This window comes from Erithacus rubecula (genome assembly GCF_903797595.1).
Source record: "Erithacus rubecula genome assembly, chromosome: 1".
NCBI lineage: Eukaryota > Metazoa > Chordata > Aves > Passeriformes > Muscicapidae > Erithacus > Erithacus rubecula.
In genome coordinates this window covers 76,435,572-76,456,127 of record NC_136658.1, presented here as the reverse complement: position 1 = coordinate 76,456,127, position 20,556 = coordinate 76,435,572, and the positions used below count along the sequence as shown (strand labels likewise).

Genomic DNA, 20,556 nt, shown 5'->3' with positions numbered 1-20,556 from the left:
TAGTTGATGTGATAGTGTTCGAACATAGGTTGGACTCAGTGGTCTCAGAGGGCTTTTCCAACCTAATTGATTCAGTGATTTGGTGATCTGGACTGCAGTGTCCAGTCTCAGTGATTGAGAACATAGAGCAGGTGAGAGGGAGGCTGGAAAGGTTGTGCACCAAGTCCAGTGTGGCCATGGGTAAATGTGGTCAGTGGCTTTTGACTCTCTCTCAGATGGCTCCAGGGACAGCAGTGTATGCAGTCAGCACTTGTAGAGGTAAGTGGGCTGCCTTGCAGGAGAACTATCTGTTTCATGCCGCTTTAATTTTGATGTTGGCCTGTGCTTATGCTTAAAATTAAATCTTACCTACTATGGATTGCAAGATTTTAATTTCAAAATGTACTTAAGAAGCTTTTATGAACTGCAGTAACTTTAGGCTTTTTCATCACAGAGGCAGGTTAATGCTCAGTTGTCTGTCAGTTGGCACTAGTTCAGCTACATAAGGATTAGCATTTGTAGGTCTCCCTGTGTTTTTAAGAAGACTGCTGACCAGGATGTCCAGAAGAATAGACTTCAGGCAGAATTTATGGTATATTTTGACATTTTTGTACAAATTTGTTGCCCCGAATTTTTTCTGAATGACAAACTGCGCTGTTCTAATCCTAGAGCTACTTCATGATATTGAAACCATTTGTCTTGGGTTTTGTAAGCCACTAGCAAAGGGATTTCCTTGTCTATTTTCTTACACAGGCAAACATGCTGAAGACATATTTGGTGAATTGTTTAATGAGGCCAACAGCTTCTACATCAGAGCAAATTCCCTCCAAGACAGAATTGATCGCCTTGCTGTCAAAGTCACCCAGTTGGATTCAACAGTGGAAGAGGGTAGGTAATTGCATGAAAGCACTGAGCCAGAAGTGATGTTGACAAGACACAGTATTTAATTGCACAATAACCTCTGTCTTTTCAAAGTAATCCTGTGCCGATATTTCATCTTGTTGTCTCAGTAAGGCAAGCTGGGAATAATCACTTTAGCAGAGCAAGTAAAAGTATTCTTGACTCAAGAAGCCCCTGTAGTAATGGAGCAATTAAACTGCCTTTTTCACAAGGAAAACTTGGAGTTTGTGAATGTAGTAAATCATAAATTAATAAATACAGACCTTACTGGATATAAGTCAGAATATTGGAAAAAGTTTGAGACACTGGGTGTCCCTATTAATTTCAGGGTAGGGTAGTCACAAACTACATCAGTACAATAGTCTATTCTGTGGTCATCAAAGATCTTATTGTAGTCTGTATCTAAACAAGGCACTGTGTTTGGATCAACAAGGTGAAATTCTTTAGGGGGTTCTACTCACTAGAAACAATATTTCCTTGCAGAATATTTATCGCTTATAAGCTTGGTCATTCACTTCATAAAGGATTTAAATGCCATCATTATATTGTTTGAAAGCGCTTATTTGGGTAGATAAAACATTTCTCCACCTAGCTTTAAAAGCTGTTAACATGTGTCTTGGCCTCCATGCTGCATGCCAGCCAATGCCTGTGCTTCTTGTTTAGATGATTCCTGACATTTACTAAAATGTAAAAGCTTTTTATGTCAGTACAATACTGTAATATTGACTCAGTAGTAGTTAACACTACTTGTGATATATTTAATAGTGCTATTTATATGGCATATATATTTTACTTTCCATTCAGATTTTTGTAGTTTATGTATTTATAGTGCCAGTTATTAGTGCCAATATTAAATTTTACTGTTGATCTTTAACAGTGTAATGGTGTAATATTTAGCCTTCCTTTTTTAGCTGGTTACAGTCTGGAAATTATTACGTGTCATTTTCTGGTTTTGGAGCATATTAACTGTTAGACTATCACAGTTGCCCAGAGAAGCTGTGGATGCCCTATCTCCAAAGAAACCTGGTTAAGTGAAAGGTGTCCTTGTTCATGGTAGGGGGATTGGAATGAGATAATCTTTAGGGTCTCCTCCAAACCAAACCACTCTGATTTTTTTTTTTTGATAACAAGCACCTGCATTTTGCTGTCTCAGGAGTCAAGAGCTATATAGTAACATAAACTAAGCTCCTTTGGTCTCACTATTCAGCTTAATTTTTGAGGCATATTGTGTTGGTGCTATGAGCAAACTGGGTGATATTAATATATTGTACTTTTGAAAATGCAGTTCTCATCTTGGTTCTGCTGCTGTTCCCCTCTCCCTTTTTTTCTTTTTTAAAATGCCTCATTAATGTCTCATTAATGTTATGCAGTACCATCCAGCTAGTTTTCAGAGTTTGGGGAGTAATTAAATACAATCTTTTGGAAGGGGAAACTAGTGTATGGACTGAGAATTTAATCAGTGTTTATTTTAAACTGACAGCAGTTGTTACTCTTGCATTGCTAATCATGCTTCATATTAATAAGCTGTATATAGAAACTGCTGTCACCTTAGTGTCAGTAGTAAATTTTATTAGCTCTTTCCCTGTAGAAGTTGAAGTCTTTATAATAATTAATTGTACTGTCAGAAATAGTATGTTTCTGGATAGCTTTGGCATTTAAGCAAAATGTCAATTGTTTTAAAATTCCTTCAGATTTTATTGCATCAGTGATTTCTTATATTCAGAGGTATAACTAATACAGTGTATAGAAAAGATAGTTTATATATAAAAATCTACAGTTGAAAAAACATTTTTTAAAAATGGAAGTTAAGTTTTCAAAAATATATAAATAACTTACTCTAAAAATCTCCAGAAAAATGTATTTTTTATTCCTTTCATCAAACATGAATGAAAAAAATTCAGATATATACATCTAAAAAAGGTATTTCTTCTGGAAATACCTCATGCTTACAGGCAGGTTTAAATAGAAAGCACTTTCAAAAAATAATGTTTTGATACTTCAGATGAGATGAATGGAGTGATGACTATTTGACATTAAATACTCTCTTTTTAATTTTTTGCTATTGTAAAAGTTACAGAAGAAACTAAGTAGTTCTTGGAGTGAGAAGCAAGACTTCAATACAGATACCAAAAATAGTTTGGCAAAGAAATCTGAATGGGATTTGGTGTTCATCATGGCAAACAATAGCAGTGAAAAATTTCATCTCTTTTTTCTTTTTTCAGGTCATCAGTGTACTACATTTTTGGCCATTAGTGTTCATTTACCTTGTGAAATTTCTCACAGTTTGTCCTTGAGGCTCAATAAATTAGATGAATGGTCAAGACATATTAGATGAAATGTCAATAGGAATAAAAAGAAACTAACCCAGTGCACTTTGTTTGCACAAGGCCTGCAGTTAATAATCTTGTAAAACACTTGGATCAAATCCAGCAGCAGTCAGTGTCATTGTAGACAACCCAGTGAAGACTCAACATCCTCTTCAACTGCGGTTTAAAACCTGTATTTCAGGGTGCTTAGGGGTGGAAGACAATATCAAGAGCTTTCTGCCACTTTTAGATTGTGATTGGCCTTGAACTGGATCTTTAGCAGTGATTGCTGCATCTCATGAAAACTTGTATTAAGAGTGAAAGAAAGTCTTTATAAAAGTGACAGGAGCAATTAAAACCAACTTCCATCCTTCATTTGAAAAGAAAGAACAAAAAGCCTGGTGTTGTTTTCCCCAGAACTGTGTATGTGAAAAGATAAAATGAAAGTACAAGAATGCAAGTATTTCTGTAGAGACATGATCACAACTCAAGAGCAAGAAGCATTTAGTTATATGGAAAGACAAGGGAGTTGAAAGAGAGTAAAATAAGTGGAACTCTGTGTCCTCACAGGAGGTTGTTGCAGCTGTAATTTAATTATGCTTAGAATGGTCTGGAATGTGTATTAATACCATGTGCAATAATAAAACACACTGTGTCAGAGTAATACCAGACCTTGTGTTTCAGTCTTGAAGCCAGTCTTTCTGCTGTTACAACTCCAGTATAAACTTTATAAAAAAGGGGAAATGGCTGCACATCTGCATGTGACAGCATTCTTGGATCAACTTCCAAGATACAGTCCATGGTCCCATTACTTTAAGTGAGATTCTGAACCAGGTGACACCTAAATCTGATTTCTTACAGTAATTCTTACATACCTTTGTGCTTAAATAACAGGATTAGCCACTAAGGAAAAACCTGTCTTTCTGTTAACTTGCTGAAAATAGTTTAAATAATTAGTGAAAAATGGATGTTGTGTATCCACTTTTATTTGTTTCAGACCTGTAAATGTACTTCTGTTTCTAACAGTATCCTTACAGGACATCAACATGAAAAAAGCATTCAAAAGCTCAACAGTTCAAGACCAGCAGGTGGTTTCAAAGAACAGCATTCCGAACCCGGTGGCTGATATTTATAATCAAAGTGACAAACCACCACCTCTGAATATTCTTTCACCATATAGGTGAGGAAATATTGATTGTTTACCTTCTTGTACTTTGCCCTTTATTTCCTAACTGTATGCAGAGAATAATTATAGCAGAAGGGAAAAGCTATATTGATTATTGAGATTTGATTTTTCAAAATTTATAAAACTCAATCTGCAATAAATGATTTGTTTTTTAAGAATGGTATGGCATCGCATTTGCATTGTATTTAATTTTTAAGAATTTTTAATTGGAAGGTAAATGTGTAGGATTTATGACCAAAGGATGTGTTTTTGCTGCTGCTGCAGACAGTGGTGGTATTTATTTATCAAGTTTATCCTGTTAGGAAGGGTTGTTATTGATCAGTTTGAGGTTTAGATGATCTTCAGGTAAGATTTCTGGATTTAAAACATACTAATTCAGGTATTTTTAGCATTTCTTCTGCTCTTTTTCCAGGGATGATAAGAAGGATGGATTGAAGTTCTATACTGATCCTTCCTATTTTTTTGACCTTTGGAAAGAAAAAATGTTACAAGATACTGAAGATAAGCGAAAGGAAAAGAGGAGACAAAAGGTAAAAGCAGAAACATTTGTGCATTACTATTTTATGTGCAGTTGTCCAGGCATAAAAACAGCCACGTCATACTTAGTTTGTGTGCATGGAAAGATTGTTTCTCTTTGTGTGGCTGAAGGTTCAGTGCATTCCATTTTTATAGCTTATCCTGTCTACTTTGAGAAGGCAGCAAATTGAATTTTAGGAGTGCTGTGGTTATTTTCCAAGATGCTTTCTTGAATCCTTTGCTAGTATCTGTTTATTGGTACCCAGAAAAATGGCCCTGTTGTGCTCCAGAAAAAGACATTGTAATGGGAGAGGAATGGAATTGAATTAGTTTTTTCTATTCCAATTTCCCATTTTTTCCCTTCTGATTTTAAAGGAAGAAATACCGATGCTTTTATAAGAATTTATACATTTCTTTATTCATTTAGAACGATTTCTTCAAAACTACTTTACACAAATATATATAAGTTACTTTTTGACTTCAACTTAGGCAACACATCCTGCTTATTTCCATCCATGGTATATTTTTCAAAGATTTTAATTGTCATGTTACAAATGAAAATCTGCTCAATTCCAAACATGTAGGATTATAGCCATACATCACAGAAATATCCCTTGACAAATTCTAGCTGAAGTGCTATTTGATTTGATTAAATATATGCCAAGTCCAACTAAGAAGAGAGCATCATAGATTTGAGTTTGCATGGATAAAGTTCTCTTTGTGCTGGGAAGAAATCTGAGGTTTAGCTTTCCAGAAGATGCTTTTCAAGCATTTTGTGGTCTGGGTCCTTTAGAGAGGAGGATGATTTGGATAAGATGTCTCCCAGGCACACTTTGTTGCTGAACCAAATGTCCTTTTTCTTTTATTCTTGTCCTTGCACTAGCAGTAACCAGGAATGAATCCAGACCATTTATTAACAGTTTGATAGCTGAACTTAAATTTTTAATCTATTAAAGGAAAATTCTTTACTCAATTTATACTCTACAGAACCACAAAACTTAATAGTGGTTGAGAACCTCCTCAGGTGAAATATACATGTATTGCTTAGCAAAGTACAAGCTGGACATCCCAATGGCATCCTGCTCTGCTGACCAAATGCAGCTAGATTTTAGCCTCAATTTTTCAGTTGCTTGGTGAAGTTTGAGAGCAGTCTCTGCATCAGTTTTCCAGTATTATTTTGGTAATTTACCCTCAGTGCTCGAGCTGTTGCAGCAGGAGGTTTATGAGGACTTTAATTTTCTTGCCTCAAATGTCGTGCTTTTTGTTTCTATATACAATTTAATTGAAAATATCTAACAGGCTTCCTCTGATTTGGCTCTTTCAGGTGAACTTTTTCTCTGAAGAAAACTGTAATTTTAATTCTTTAAGTTTAAAATCTGTGTAGTCTATATTTTTACTTTCCATAGATCAGTGTCTGAGAGCTCTGTGTAGGTTTGACTTGTTAGGTATTGGTAGTATTCTAAATTGAATTACAGTAGGTAGGGCATTTGTGATTAAACAAAGGAAAGTTGTTCTAATTTGCTCTTTATTGTTCTGGCTTTTTATCTGAAAATAATTCGCTATTCAAGCAAGTAAAATTTTTAAATTTGAAAAGCTTCTATTTCAGAAATCATTCCTGATGACTTGTGTTTTGATAGAATTTTATAAATTTGTGGTCAGGAAAATTCTCTAGGCTCATGTTTCTAGTTTTTGAAAGTACTGCAAATACTTGCTGAAGCTACTTTTTATTACTAGTTCTTAATTCTTTATTAAGATGCTTGAAATGCCATTTGCTAATTCTTGATGCAAATATCAAACTTACAATTAACTCAACCCTGTTTGAAGGCGCTAATGTTTTGTGTTTGCTGAAATAATTTCCTGCCAACATGAATGATGTATCTGTTTTCTGGCTTAATCTACAGCACCCACTTGTCTGCCACAGCTTCTATTACAGTTAGTTAAAAAAAAGTAACTCCTCTTAATATTACTTTAATTTTCTGAGAAATATTTCCAGCTCTAATTATCAAGAAAGGCTTCAGTTCCCCTTCAACTCTGTCATCTTTGCCCTGGGTAGTAAAGCTAGAGCTGTCACCATTGTCAAGGGAATGAAACTGCTACTGGAACAACTTAAATCTACTTTTAGAGGTATATGTAGCTTTGACAGCTGGTAGGAATAGGTATGCCCCACTGTATTGGAAGATAATTTAATATTTTAGAGATGTATTGATATAATATTTAATAAAAATATCACTAGCAAGAGGGTTTATGCTGCTTGAGTAAAAGGGATTCAAGTGTATTTATTTCTTAGCACGCTTACAGATGCTGGTGTGGAACAACCTGTCCTATTGAAATCTGATCCAACTACAACCAGCTACGCTTTGTATTTATTTTTTGTTGTTTATATATCCACATATTTTTACCTTTTCATTAAAAAAAAAAAAAGGGATCTCTTTAAAACTAAACTTCTAAATAGTGAACAGTAACTGTAAGCAGTCGTGTAAGCACTCATGATTGTACAGGAATTGTATCACAATTATTTTCTTCCCAGTAGCATCATATATTGGTCAAAAGGTGGATAGTTATTTTATTTAGAATCTTGCAAGAAATATGTAGTTGTGACCCCTAGATGACAAAATTGTTGTTCTGAAAGAAGACAAAACTAAGTGTTTTCAGTGAAAAGGCCTACTTGAGCTTTCTTCTGAAATGTAACATGATTCAGGTAACAAAACCTTAATAAATTACTCGGTATAAAAGTCAAAATTTAAAAAAAAGCCCAAAATGTTTGCAGCAAGTAGTTGAAAAAGATGAAAAGCTTTGAACAAGCATATATTCAACCATGGCAATTAGCAAAACTTTATATATTTAAAGTAAAGCATGTCCTTTCTGCTCCAAATCCCGTATTGGCAGAATTTGATGTGGAAAAGTGGTTATCAGGCATAAAAAGGGTGATGAACTTTTTGTTGCGCTGACTTTCCAGCTATTATCCCTTATTTTGTGGGTCTAGATTCTAGTTAAAAGGCTTGCCTACCAGAATTTGACCAAGCTCTTCTCTCAATACAATTAATTGACTGCATTCTCAAAATAGCAATATAATTGTTTCCTGAAAAACTATTTTTCTAGCAGCCAAAAGCCTAATATCAGCTAATAGATAAAACATAATCTAAGGTGTAAGATCTAGAGCTGATTGAAAAAAAAAACCCTGTGCTCTCATCTTATGAATACTGAGAAAAGGAGTAGCAAACCCTTCTCAGTCTGAATTGAGCAGTCTTGTTCATTTGTTGTGTTGAGGCACCAGTATGATTTTCATATTTGTACTGAGTAGTCAGAAGTAGGTGACTACAACATTTCCAAGGTGTGAAAGCATTGTGTCCCAATATTAGGAGATCTTGATAGCAGTAATGTAAAAATAAATAGGTCTGATAAAAATTGACATTGGTTGAGCCTGATGTTATGTTGAAAGATATAAGCAGCCAAGTTTGTCGTGAATCTATCAGGCTGTAATATACTGCTGGCCTGAATATTCACTGACTCACTGCATGGAGAATTAGTGCTATTCATTTTACATCAGAGAATGGGAAACAACAATGAGGAGGAACTAGGAGGATTTTCTGTAGTTAATTAGATCTAAGAAGGGAGAGGAAGGTAAACAGAAATAATTTCACATAAACTATGGAATAGGAAAGTGTGTCCAGTTTCTCCATACTTCCCCAGGCCCTGTTGATTGTGACCATAATGAATAACCAGAATAGCCCAGAACTTATTTGACATTCTCAGAAGTCTGATTTTCAGGAGATGAAAATTACAAGTGCTTCAGGGTGGTCTAAATAAAAGACATGATGTCAACTTCCTGGCTTTCAAAATTGGTCACATTTCTGTATTAGGAAAACCAGGAGATTGGCATCACAGTAGCACATGCATTCTACAGAACAAAGGCAAATCAAGAGTCCTGCTACTAATGAGGTTCCTAGCATAAGGAGATATTTTCACAGAGAAAATTTTGAGAAGACTTGGCTTCATCTGTAAATCTGGTCTTATTTTCATGCACTCTAACTGCATTTTAACCAGCTTTTTTCCTTTCCTTTTTTTCTCTCTCTTTGCATGCTTTATTTCTTTTGTTTGGACATTAGGAGCAAAAGCGTATAGATGGCACCACCCGTGAGGTGAAAAAGGTTAGAAAAGCCAGGAACAGACGCCAGGAGTGGAATATGATGGCATATGACAAAGAGCTTAGACCTGACAACAGGTTGTCTCAAAGTGTGTACCATGGAGCATCTTCCGAGGGATCACTGTCCCCAGATACTAGGTCTGTTTACAGCAAAGCTGTTTGTTATACCACAGTTGTACGTTCAGCAATACTGAGTAGAATTAGGTGTTTTTACAGGATGGGAATAGTTAGACAAAACATACAGTGCATGTTTGAAATATTCTTTTCAAATTTATTTTAAAGCATAAATGGCATAACAGATTCTGTAATGATTTTTTTTTTCTTCCTCAGCTTCACATGAGCATTTTGTCATCATAATGTTATGTATTGCAGAGAAAGAAGTGTTTGCTGTATGCTTTATATTTGATCTTCAGTAGCTGTAGTTACAAAGCATTTAAGCCTCTACTAGAAGATGTCAGTAGCTCTTCCTTGGTGTCTAGTTTGTTGTTTGGTGCTCTGCTGGTAGCTTAATAAATATTTTTCTGTGATCTACTCAGTCGAGAATACTTTTGCCTGTAAAGAATGCCTGAGTGGGAGAAGAGTTCAGCTTTTTGATGTTACAGTAGTCTGAAAAGCAAGCTACAAAACCAGATGAGATGTTATTGCTTGAAATGACAAAAATCTCTGCTTAGAGATACACAGCAGAATTCATCTTCATTGACTGAGATTCCCTTTGAGCTCAGTGGGAGTTACCTGATGTGCATTGAAGTATTAGTTTTTACACTAAGCTGATCTCACCAGAGGATTTTCCCACTTAACTTTATTTCCTATGTCTGTTGTGATTAAGTGCTAGCAATAAACATAGAAATAAATAGAATCCACTGGAAAAAATGTTTAAATTTTTGAATGGCTAGGTTGAGGAGGCAGCTGTCACTGCAGGAATGTGGACTGATATCGTTAGTCCACTGTCCAGTGATGATTAATTTAAAAGAAGAAAATCTGCTCAGAACTCTGTAATGTTGTGGTCTTTGAAAAGTAATGAATTTGTAATTGAAACATAATATTTGATATTTCTATTGGTCTTTCAGTAATGTATTTAAACTCCCTCCCTGTCTGAAAACTCTTATTTGGCTTCATTTCACAGTTTCTAATGCAAAACTTTGTCTCCTGTTAGTCTTAATGAAACATTGCAAACTAACAATTTTACATAGGTTAATCTTGTAAAAGGTGTGGATTTTTTTCATCAGGAGTTCTGTTTCACATTTTGAGTCCATTTTTTTTTTTTCAGATTTGACATCTTGCTTCCAGGATTCCTGAGTTTAAATTATCACACTGAAGCGATTTGTTTTTATCTCCCAGCAATGTCAACATGTGTTTGGCTGTTTGCAGATATCTGTGATATTTGCAGTCTGTGGGATTTTTTAAGCAGAAATTGCAGGATGTGTTTCTGTGTTGGATTTGGATGGTGTTTGTGTGACAGACACTGCGTACTTACATAAGCCTTTTCTATTTTATAAACTATGGAGTATTTTACATTTCAGTGAATCAAATGTCGGAATTTGAGTCCTGAAATCTGTTTTATATCCATGAAGGATTAATTCTGAGAATGTTAGTGAGGTGGAGAGAGAGGGCTTTTTATTTTTTCACCTTGGAGTAGTCCTAAGCTGTAAAAAACCCATTCATACAGAAACGTGTACTGATTTGAGAGACATTTTCATGCTGCCAGCTACTGCATGAGTAGTATTTTTAAGCCACATCCCAAAGTGTATTTGGTTATACTGTGGGGTTTTTTTTTCTACTGCTAAAGTAAAAAAAAAAAAAAAGAAAAACCAAAAATTGTATTTCTTCTCGTTTGCTGGTTGTAAGACCTAAGCATTAAATGTTGACATCCCGGTGTTTGGTCTCTGGCAATTTACAATGTATTTGTTATACTTATTGTACCTTAGAGAGAGAAACACAAGCTGAATCCAAACAGAAACCAGCAAATTAATGTGAGAAAAGTAAGAACAAGAAAAGAAGAGTGGGAGAGAAGGAAAATGGGCATTGAGTTCATGAGTGACGCAAAGAAAATGGAGCAGGCAGGAAGCATGAAAGAGGACAAAATGCCCAAAGGGTTTGTTATTTTGTTTTGCTCAAAGCCCTGGCTTTTTGTTGCTTACCTTGCTTCCAGTCTCATGGATAAGTGCATCAGTTCACTGTGCTCACTAAAATCCAGCTGCACCATTGTTCATTACTAAAACCAGTCTTCACAGTAATGGGATGAAAAGATCCTTTTGCTCCCTCTCTTGGGCTTATTTGACAGAGCATCCTAGACTTTGTATCTTTATGAACTCTCTGCTCAACTAATACTTTTCCCAGTTTCATTAAGCCTTTCCAACAAAATTAATTGTGCAAAAAAATAAAAAGCATTTTCTAACTTTTGAAATTGGTTTTCCCTGCATTGGTAAAATACATTCTTCTGCATAATTGTAAGTGCTTGCAGTATTGCTTTTCTTTTTCTGCTTGTTAACTTGAGGCAGGCTGGTAAGTATTATCATTTCAAACAATGGACTGTCAAAATCATTGACAAAAAAATGTAAGCTTCCTTATGGCTACTAAAATTCTTATGCTTTCTGTGGACTTGAAAGGGAGTGATGCTTGATAAATCGGGGAATCCTCTAGCAAGAAAAATAATGCTGATTGTATTCTTTTTAGCTTGTCTTGTCAGTTATTTAGATAATGCCCTGTTACATAATCTGTTCTTCTGCCTCAATTTACTTTAATTTTAGGTCCCATGCATCTGATGTTACCGATTATTCTTATCCTGCTACTCCGAACCATTCCCTCCATCAGCAGATAGCGATGCCTTCCTATGGAGCAGGAGATGGTTCCCAGTACATGGCAGCATCCCAAAGCCATGAGCATGAATACAGACCACCCTCCACCACTGTACGGCACGCCACTTTGAACAGACCTCAGCAACCGCCCCCGCCTCCACCCCAGCCTGCAGACGGCCAGCACAGCTCAGCACCCCTGCTACCAGCAGAATATGGGTAAATCTGCTTTGTTCTAGGGGAGTCTTGGCAAAGCCAGAGGAATGTATAACGCATCAAAGAAAAAGACCCCAAATGTGCAGAAATATTGTTGATTGTGATTAATCTGGCAGTCTTTGTTGCATCCCTGGAATGCCTTTTTAGAGAAGCTTGTGACAGAATTGGAAGGGGTCTTCTCAGACACAAATTCCATACTGCCACAGGAGGAATGCCACTTTTTAATTCAAGACAAAGATTTATCAAACACCCATGTAGATATTTTGCCTGAATGCATTCTGAAGGAAGGCTTGCTCCAGAGTTCTGGTTCTCCTGTAGCAAAAAAACATCTGTTTTCTAATGAGTCTGTCTGTTCTTTTGTGTAAATAGCTTAAACTTCCAGATTGTAATGCCAGGAAAGTTGTTGTCATTCTTGTCTGTGTTGTTTTGTCTACTATGCAAGCCAAGGTTTGTCATCCTTGCTTTATGTATCGTGGGACAGCATTTGCCTGATTCATGGCTATCATGAATGCATATCATGTGCTGCAGTTGACTCAGTTAGGAGTGACTGCTCCAGCCTGCCCTTTCTCTGTTGTTTCCAGTGTGTAAGGCATTCCTGTGCTTAGTCCTCAGGTCCATGACCATTGTTAGGGTGTTGCTGTTGCCATACACTGGCATGTGTCACTCAGTCACTTTGCTTCAACTCCTGTCTCCTGTATCTAGTTCTTTACCTACTTCATAACTCTTATAAATTCTCACTTTTTTTCTGATTAAGATTCCTTTCAACGACATTTTTAAAAAAATATGAGCTCTCCTATTTAAAGAATCAATTAAATGTATCAGTTTAATTAAGTGGTATTTAAACTGATAAATTTGACTGAAGAAGCACATGAGATACATTTACCTTTGGGTAAATCTTTCTTTCATACTTTCCATTGTTCTCCATGTCTGTGTCCTCTATTACCTCTTGATCTTCTATGGAATTGAAGGGTGTAGTCTGCAGTTGTCTTAGTCCCGTTTTCATCAAAGACTTTGCACTTAACAGTCCCACAGAGTAGATGTTTAATAAAAAATGCAGCTTTATACTTAACTGGGCAGGAGAATTAAGATATAAAGCTCACTTTGTAGAGTGCTGAAAGGACATTGCCTTTAACTTCAGTATTTGTCTTAAACCTCAATATATCAGCAATATTTCACAATTCTTACATGCATAATCACTTGCATATTTAAGTCACCAGTTTAAATTGCTTTTGATTTTTGTTTTACCTGAGATTGGATAAGTGTAGTTTAAGGGGTGATAATTTTGTAAGTTCTAACTTTGAATGCATTAACTGTTTTTATTCTGTTTTACATAGGATGCTCCCAGCTCAGATGGTGGATTATTACAATCCTACAGGTCCTCCCCCTCCTCCTCCTCCCCCTATGATTCCTTCAGCGCAAACTGCATTTGTTAGTCCCCTTCAGCTTCCTGTGCCACCTTCCCATTCTGGACTGGTGACCGGCTCTACATATGCAGCTGCTCATCCTCCTCCTTCTGGTGGGCTTGTTGTCACTGCTCCTCCTCCTCCTGGCCCACCTCCTCCCCCTCCAGGCCCTCCTGCTGCAGGTGCATCCCTCTCTTCCTCCCCCATGCACGCTCCTCCGGCGTCGGAGGCGAAGCAGGCACCGATGAGCGATGCGCGGAGCGATCTTCTGGCTGCCATCAGGATGGGTAAGTGCACACTGAGTTGTAGGTATTCCTTTCTTTTTTTTTTTCCAGTGTTTTCCACTGAAATGAGTTTATGGCTTCTTTTCCCAGCTGGGCAGATTTCATTAACCACAGGTACCACACACCTGTTCTGACATTTGTCAGCCATGAGGGTGGATTGTTATCTAACAGCTAAAGATGCACAGCTTTGTCAAGCTTGTTCTAGTGTTTGTGTGGACATAATCTAATGAACACAGCACTTGTGTTTGTTATGTAAAGTGCCACTAGATGTACATGGATTTTTGCTTCTCTTCAGAAGAACTGAATTACCCAACACCAGGCTTCAGCCCATTGATGGTTTTAACCAATGACTCACAGCTCTTCCTGACCTTGCTTACAATATAGAGCTGTAGGTCTAATAGTATTTCCAAATACGATTTTGAAAACTTTAATCTTCAGGTTAAAATGACCTGTACAGTCTTGAATATTTAGCTTCAACATATTGTTGACAGTTTTAGAAGTCCAGAAGCATTCAGTCTCTGAGAATTATTTCCCATCTACCTTTTTTGTCTTTCTCTCTTCCTTGCTCAAGGAGGTTCTCTTATCCCAATACTCTTTTTCCCCTCCTTCTTCCTGAGTATTTTGTGAGAGTACAACAGACTCGCCAATAACAGTGTCAAATAGGAAATCCCTTGCCTGGAAAGCTTTGTCTGAGAGCAGGTGTCTCTGCAGGAATTCAGCTGAAGAAGGTGCAGGAGCAGCGTGAGCAGGAGGCGAAGCGCGAGCCCGTTGGCAATGACGTGGCCACCATCCTGTCGCGGCGCATTGCCGTGGAGTACAGCGACTCCGACGACGACTCCGAGTTCGATGAGAACGACTGGTCGGATTGAACGTGGTCCCAGCCTGCTGGCAGCTGCGTCAGACACTTGGCTTCAGTGATTGCTTTGTTAGCAAGACGTAAAGCAGGACGTTGACATGTATTAAGGCTAGTAAGGGAAGTGCTAAAATTGAGTTGGTATTATTCAGAATGCTGTAGCTTAGCAACTCTGGTAATAATGATGTGATTATGCTTATGCAGATCAGAAACTTGTCTTACTTTCAGTATTTACTGCATAATACTTAAGTGCCACTAAATGTAGCAACTCGTGCTGCGTGCAAAATATGCTGCAGTTGTTGCGCTGTTACAGAACCAGCATTTTCTTTTACTTTCCTGTTCTTGAAGGGATAAAATATATTTTTTGACTTCACATCTTATTATTTTAAGTACGTAAGCAACTTAGATACTTGTGAATTGGTCTGGTTGTTAGTCTTTGAGGGCAGCTAACTGTATGGCTGAGTGAAATGTTGAATTCCATAAATGTAACGCCTAGCTTTTTATTAGGTACTAACTATGCCCACCTTAGTCTATTTTTAATTATTTCTGGGCTTAAGTTTTTATGTATACAGAATTGATTTTATACTATCTTCCTTTGTATCTTAAAAATGTAGCAGATGATGAAATGTATACTTTGAAGGATGAATCCACATGACCCAAAAAGAACATTTGGTGAGCAGACAGGATATATCTGTAACAGTACCAGCTCTAAGTTGCTAGCTGCTTGTTGGGAAGAGTGTTGGGGGGTCTCCTGGGTGGCAGATGCATGTTTGTTTTATAAATGAAAATGAAAATACCTGTGGAGCTTTTCAGTCTTATGATAGGATCAGCTGGATGTAGGATAGACCTGATGGAAATCCTGTGGCTGTTGCAGTGCAGAAATGCTGCTGCTATTACTAAAGATTGGAACAGTCTGGATCTAGCAATTAGATACATTTCACAAGTATTAAACTTGGTTTTTCTGCCTGTAGGTATAAATGTTGTTGATTTATACATGTGTAGTCATGTAGCACATTGACTCAGAATTCTTACTTTGAATGTATTTCTTTCCCAGTACATCCCATGGATAAAACACAGGCAGTTAAGCAGTTTTGATGGCTGTTGAGGTACTATGCCATATATATACACTCACTTTCTTGGTCCTTTCCTAGGCATAGTTGCTGCCATGAAGTCTGTTTGACTGTCTGTTTTCCTTCTCTTTTTTATCAGCAGTACAGTATTAAAATGGTTTGTTTTGTTTTGTTTTTCTTTTCTGGACCAAGAGTCAGGCTGCTGCTTTGCCTAATGAGGCTTTTCAATTTTATTCATAGCAGGGGAAGAGTTATTTCCTTACCAGATTACAGTTACAGTCCTTGTAACAGAAGTCTGTGTAATTCCATTTGGTAAACCTCATTTGTTCTGTGAGGCTCCCCCTGTCTGTTACTAAAAGAAGTATGTACAATAAAAAGAGAAGTGGAAGGTGATTATCTAACCTGTGTTTACACCATTAACAGTTTTAGTCCTGAGAATGTAACAGTCTAACACGATGTTTGCATGCAAACTGTTGGCTACTGCGTTGCTGTTTAATCTGCATATGATTTTTCAATCTGTGGTGGCTCCTTTATGGTAGAGGGATGACATGCTGCCTGAGGGCTGGTGTCAAAATTCATCACACAAAGTATGACCAATCTCCTACATAGTGTTGAGCAACCACAGCTCTTGGTAATCAGGGGCAGCTGAAGGTACTCACTGATCTCCATCCTAATTGGAGCTGGGTTTATTTTTTTGCCTTAACATGCAGAGCTGAAGTGTGCTTTATTTTGTGTCCTGGAGTCTGAGGTCTGTGTGTCCACCAGGGAGGATAGAATTTAGGCTGTAGCCTGATGGTGGCTTCCATCACCATGTGTGGGAGATGGCTTGTCCTTACCATCATGGTGTGCTTGCACAGTGGCCTGAAAAATAATTCTCTTCAGGCAGCTGAAGGTGCAACTGGGACCTCAGTGTTCCATCACTGCACAGTGATGAGCACAGTGGTAAGAGCACTCTTGATGTTCTTTTGATACATGCTGAAATGAAATGTCTCAGCAGAAAATTCTTTCCAATATACTGAAATTTGATATGACAGAAGATATATTTTATGAGCACAGAAGTTGGGTGTGTCTGAAATTTTGTAATTTGCGCTTATTTTAAATAATAAGCATTAAACAAAGCAATCAGTTGTGACCAGTGAAGATAGTGTAGATTTTTCAGTCATAGTAGCCAACCTGTTTTTCTGAACCTGCAATGTTGTCATTTTCCTTTTGGTATTTTATGGACGAAATGTGAATTGAATTTAGTGATGTAAACACTATTCTAGGCTGTTTTTATCAGTTTTATCATACTTCGGGTTGTGCATAAGTAACAAATATGAATAAAATCTCACTTTTGAGCCTGTGTTTCTTTCCTTAGATTAGTAAGATTTTGCTGTTTATCTTTATTTTGACTTACCAGTAACAGAAGTGAAAATGTAAGGCTTCTAATGCTATCTTTGCTCCCAAGGCATGATGTTCCTGGGATGAAGTCTACAAAACCAGATTCCTTTGAGGTACTGTTGCTCCTGCTGACATCCATACTTGGTTCTTTTGCAGCCTTGATTCAAGCTCTGAGTTCCTGGCTGTTCTAAGCAGGTATGAATTTCCCTACAGGTAGCTTTAGGGATTTTTTTTTTTTCCAGAGAAATGCATTAAATGCCAGCTTTGCTTCCAGAAAGGACAAGGCAGAAAACACAAGTTACATCAGCAAGTCTCTTTACTCACTTTTTAAATAAGAAGTCATCTTTGTAGGTTATTGACACCCAGCACAATTCTGTTAAATACAAACCCATGTAGGCTTACTAGAAAAATACTTTAAATTTAATCTTTTAATTGTAATCAGATTAAAGACAGGAGAGGCTTTTCATCCTACTGGGAAGAACTTATATAAAGCAATTGTGTAATATAGTAGCTCATTTGTAAATTAAAGAGATTTGTTTATGCATCTTGGACTCGGTTGTTTCTTGGGAAAATAAATTAATCTTTATTCTGTTCAACTGAAAACCCCAGTCCCTCTGGCACTCAGTTCTTCCTTCTCTCAAATTTCCCAGTTCTTGATTTGAGCTTAATTCAAATAGTTTATAGCATAATTCTTAGGCACCAATTCTGCATAGAAACTGAATATGCAAGTTTGAATTCTTTTGGTTCAAAGTTCTCTTAGTAAAGCATTTATAACTGCTTGTTGTAGCTCAGTTGGAATTAGGAGTATGCTGATATGCTCAATATGCTGCTTTTACAGCTTTTGTGATTGTCTTTTGAATTTTAAAGAATTTTCATGGAATTAAACTGAACTGGATTTTTGGTATTTGAGATTTCTCTTTACCAAGATGAATGGAGAAGAAAAACACCTTTATTCTAATAGGAGATGCATGGTTGTTATGGGTTGATGTTGAGAACTAGCTCCAAAATGAGCTCATTTGCAGTATGCAGATGCTGTTGGGAGGAGGGAGGGAAGTGTCTCCTTGGGAAATTGGTTCTTGATGTATTTTTCAGATATGTTCTCTCTCCTGTGCTGGGCACTGTTTTAATAATGAAGAGGTGTTCTTTTCCCCTTGAAACAACATACCTAAGGGTACAGCAAAGATGTAGTTTCTAAAAATGTTTAAAATCTCACTGTGAACTGAACTGAGTGTAAACCTGATAATAATGAAGACTTCATTAGAATCTTATGGCTGGAAGTGGAAGCTGAACAAATTAAATTTTGAGGTGAGATATTAGTTCCTAGCCAAGAAGTAAAATAAATATTAGAACAGCTTATCCAGAGATATTTTTTTTAGAGTGAATTTTCTTTAAGGTGATATTGCATGTTTTTCCCTTCTGAAAAACCAAACAGAAGTTTAGCCTGCTGTAGTCTGCTTTAGGAAAAAGTGCTTGCCCTGTGGAGGTGTGGATTTTTACTTCTTAGTATGAAGCATTCCTGGTAAGAATGAGTCCATACATACATTGACTCAAGTCCAAGGATTTTTATCATATTCAATCAGATCTTCCTTCAGGTATTAAAACATTGAGGGTGATATACAGGGAATGAAAATAAGCTATGATCCCTGCTAGAGTACCTCGGGCCATGATGTCTGCTGCAGAACAGAGACGAGCTTATCACTGAACACCCTTCCCAGTTTCTTTGGACTTCAAAGGAAGTGTGGACTTCAGAGGGACTGTGGGTTCCCAACTGATCATCTTTCATTAAAAAGAAGAAGAGAAAGAACAAGAACACTGAGAAAAGGAAGTCCTTTAGGTACAAAACCGGGAAAAGCAATTTCATAACTTGCTTTATTGACAGGCAAAGAATCTCTTTTCATGTGCTCTCAAGACTCTGTAGGTTTCTCTGGAGAAATGTGTTCTCATTTGTGGGTGACATAGATGGAAAGCACTCTCAGGTTTGTACAGGGCTGGGCTTTTCACTATGCAAGGAGACATACTGCCTCTAAGATTCTTAGCTAAATATAGTAGTCTCTTGGAGATTATTCTTACTGCTGCAGATAAATAGAGAACTTCTTATCTGATTAGCCAGAGCAGGGTGGAGTTCTGTGCTTTTCTCTTGTCAAGGGGTTATGTGCAGAGTGATTTGGAGATTAGAGCTGAGGGCAACTGTTTTGAGATGCCTCAGCAGCTTGTCTTAAACGTGTTGCCTTTCTGAGTCACTGGCATTTCAGTCACTCTGTGCTCTTGCACCATGTGAGAGCTGCTCTGCTCAGCAGTCACTCATTGCCAGTGTAGTGTAGGACAGAGGAGGAAGGAGAGGTCTGGGAATCTGCCCGAGTTACCCTAGTGCCAGTTAATAGTGGACAGCCTGTCCTCTGTCTGGGGTAGCAACTGTGAACAGCCAGCTACACTGAGGGGGGTGGCAGAACTCCTCTCTTTCCTCTGTTCCTGGATATCGTGCTCTCTTGGTATCTGCCAGCGCTATGCATTTTCAGCCAAGTTTTCCCGAGTCATCCTGCTGTTAGTGTTTGATTTCACTAATGAGCTGAACTTTATAGTCCCTTACTAGTAACCTTCTCTACTTTCTGAATGGCCCATGCCCACTGGCTGTCACCCTTCACAAGCTGGATGCTGTCACCAGCCATGGTGGCAATGCCCTTGCTCTCCTGAACTCCACAGCCCAGCATGGGCTGTCACCTGCAGCCTGTCCCTCTGTCTCCTCCACTCCTGTCACCCTCCTGGTTTTCAGTAGATGCTTTGCACACTACCAGCCTTCCCTTCCTCTTGGTTGGCCATGATGTCTTTCCCTTGGGTAGATCTGAGTGTGCTGGTACCAGTGGGTGTTATAAAGGATGCTGCTTCAGGGCACAGGGCTTGTCCTCTCCATAGAGGAGGATGATGGTAGTAGGATTGGTTATCATAGAGTCCCACTTCATCACTAAGCTAAGCCTTTCTAAAGCTGCTGCTTATCCCAACCATGTGAGGCCTCACCTTAGACTCACTTGAGACACTCATATTTTTTTGTATTTGTTTTCTCTGGTCTGGTTTTGGGGTGTTTTCAGTTATGCCTGCAGTGAATTGTTTGTCTGTTCTGTTTGTGTTTCCTTCCAAATTTAGTATGCTTCCTAAAACTCTTCTTAGGTTGCCTTCACACAGCTGGGTACATTGTTTATAGATGCCATTATGTTGTAATCATTACTTGTCTTTCAGGAAGAAGGATTTTTGTTTGTTTCATGTGCTCAGAATGACAACCAAAGTAGTGCTTTCAAGAATGGCTGTTAAAGTTTCCCCATAAATTAATTTCTACATAATTTGTATTTATGGCACATTTTGCTGTAACAAAGGTTTAGAAGTTCTGCTTATAGCAGATGGTAAAGTTTTTGTATTGGCTGTGAAGAACTTTCATATAGGTTCATCAGAATATTTCATCTGACTGTGTGCAGACTGTTGAGATGTATAATGTGTGCAGTGCTGTGCTGGATGTGATCTTGATTAGTTATAAATGT

At 37.6% G+C, this 20,556-nt stretch overlaps 1 protein-coding gene across 5 annotated transcripts in view; it reads left to right on the top strand.

The window, feature by feature from the left end:
* The window catches only part of WASF3 (WASP family member 3), a 64,471-nt gene extending 47,485 nt beyond the window's left edge, over nt 1-16,986 (top strand). For 3 of the 5 annotated variants that reach the window (XM_079317284.1, XM_079317288.1, XM_079317285.1), the window contains 7 exons: nt 733-867; nt 4,212-4,365; nt 4,784-4,901; nt 8,994-9,169; nt 11,779-12,042; nt 13,374-13,729; nt 14,438-16,986. In XM_079317284.1, coding sequence (XP_079173410.1) covers nt 733-867; nt 4,212-4,365; nt 4,784-4,901; nt 8,994-9,169; nt 11,779-12,042; nt 13,374-13,729; nt 14,438-14,595 — 1,361 coding nt within the window. In that variant the 3' untranslated portion in view covers nt 14,596-16,986. Of the gene's footprint in view, nt 1-732; nt 868-4,211; nt 4,366-4,783; nt 4,902-8,993; nt 9,170-10,956; nt 11,124-11,778; nt 12,043-13,373; nt 13,730-14,437 lie in introns of all 5 variants that reach the window. The other 2 variants (XM_079317287.1, XM_079317286.1) reach the window with 1 other exon arrangement.
* Nucleotides 16,987-20,556: the final 3,570 nt, after the last annotated feature.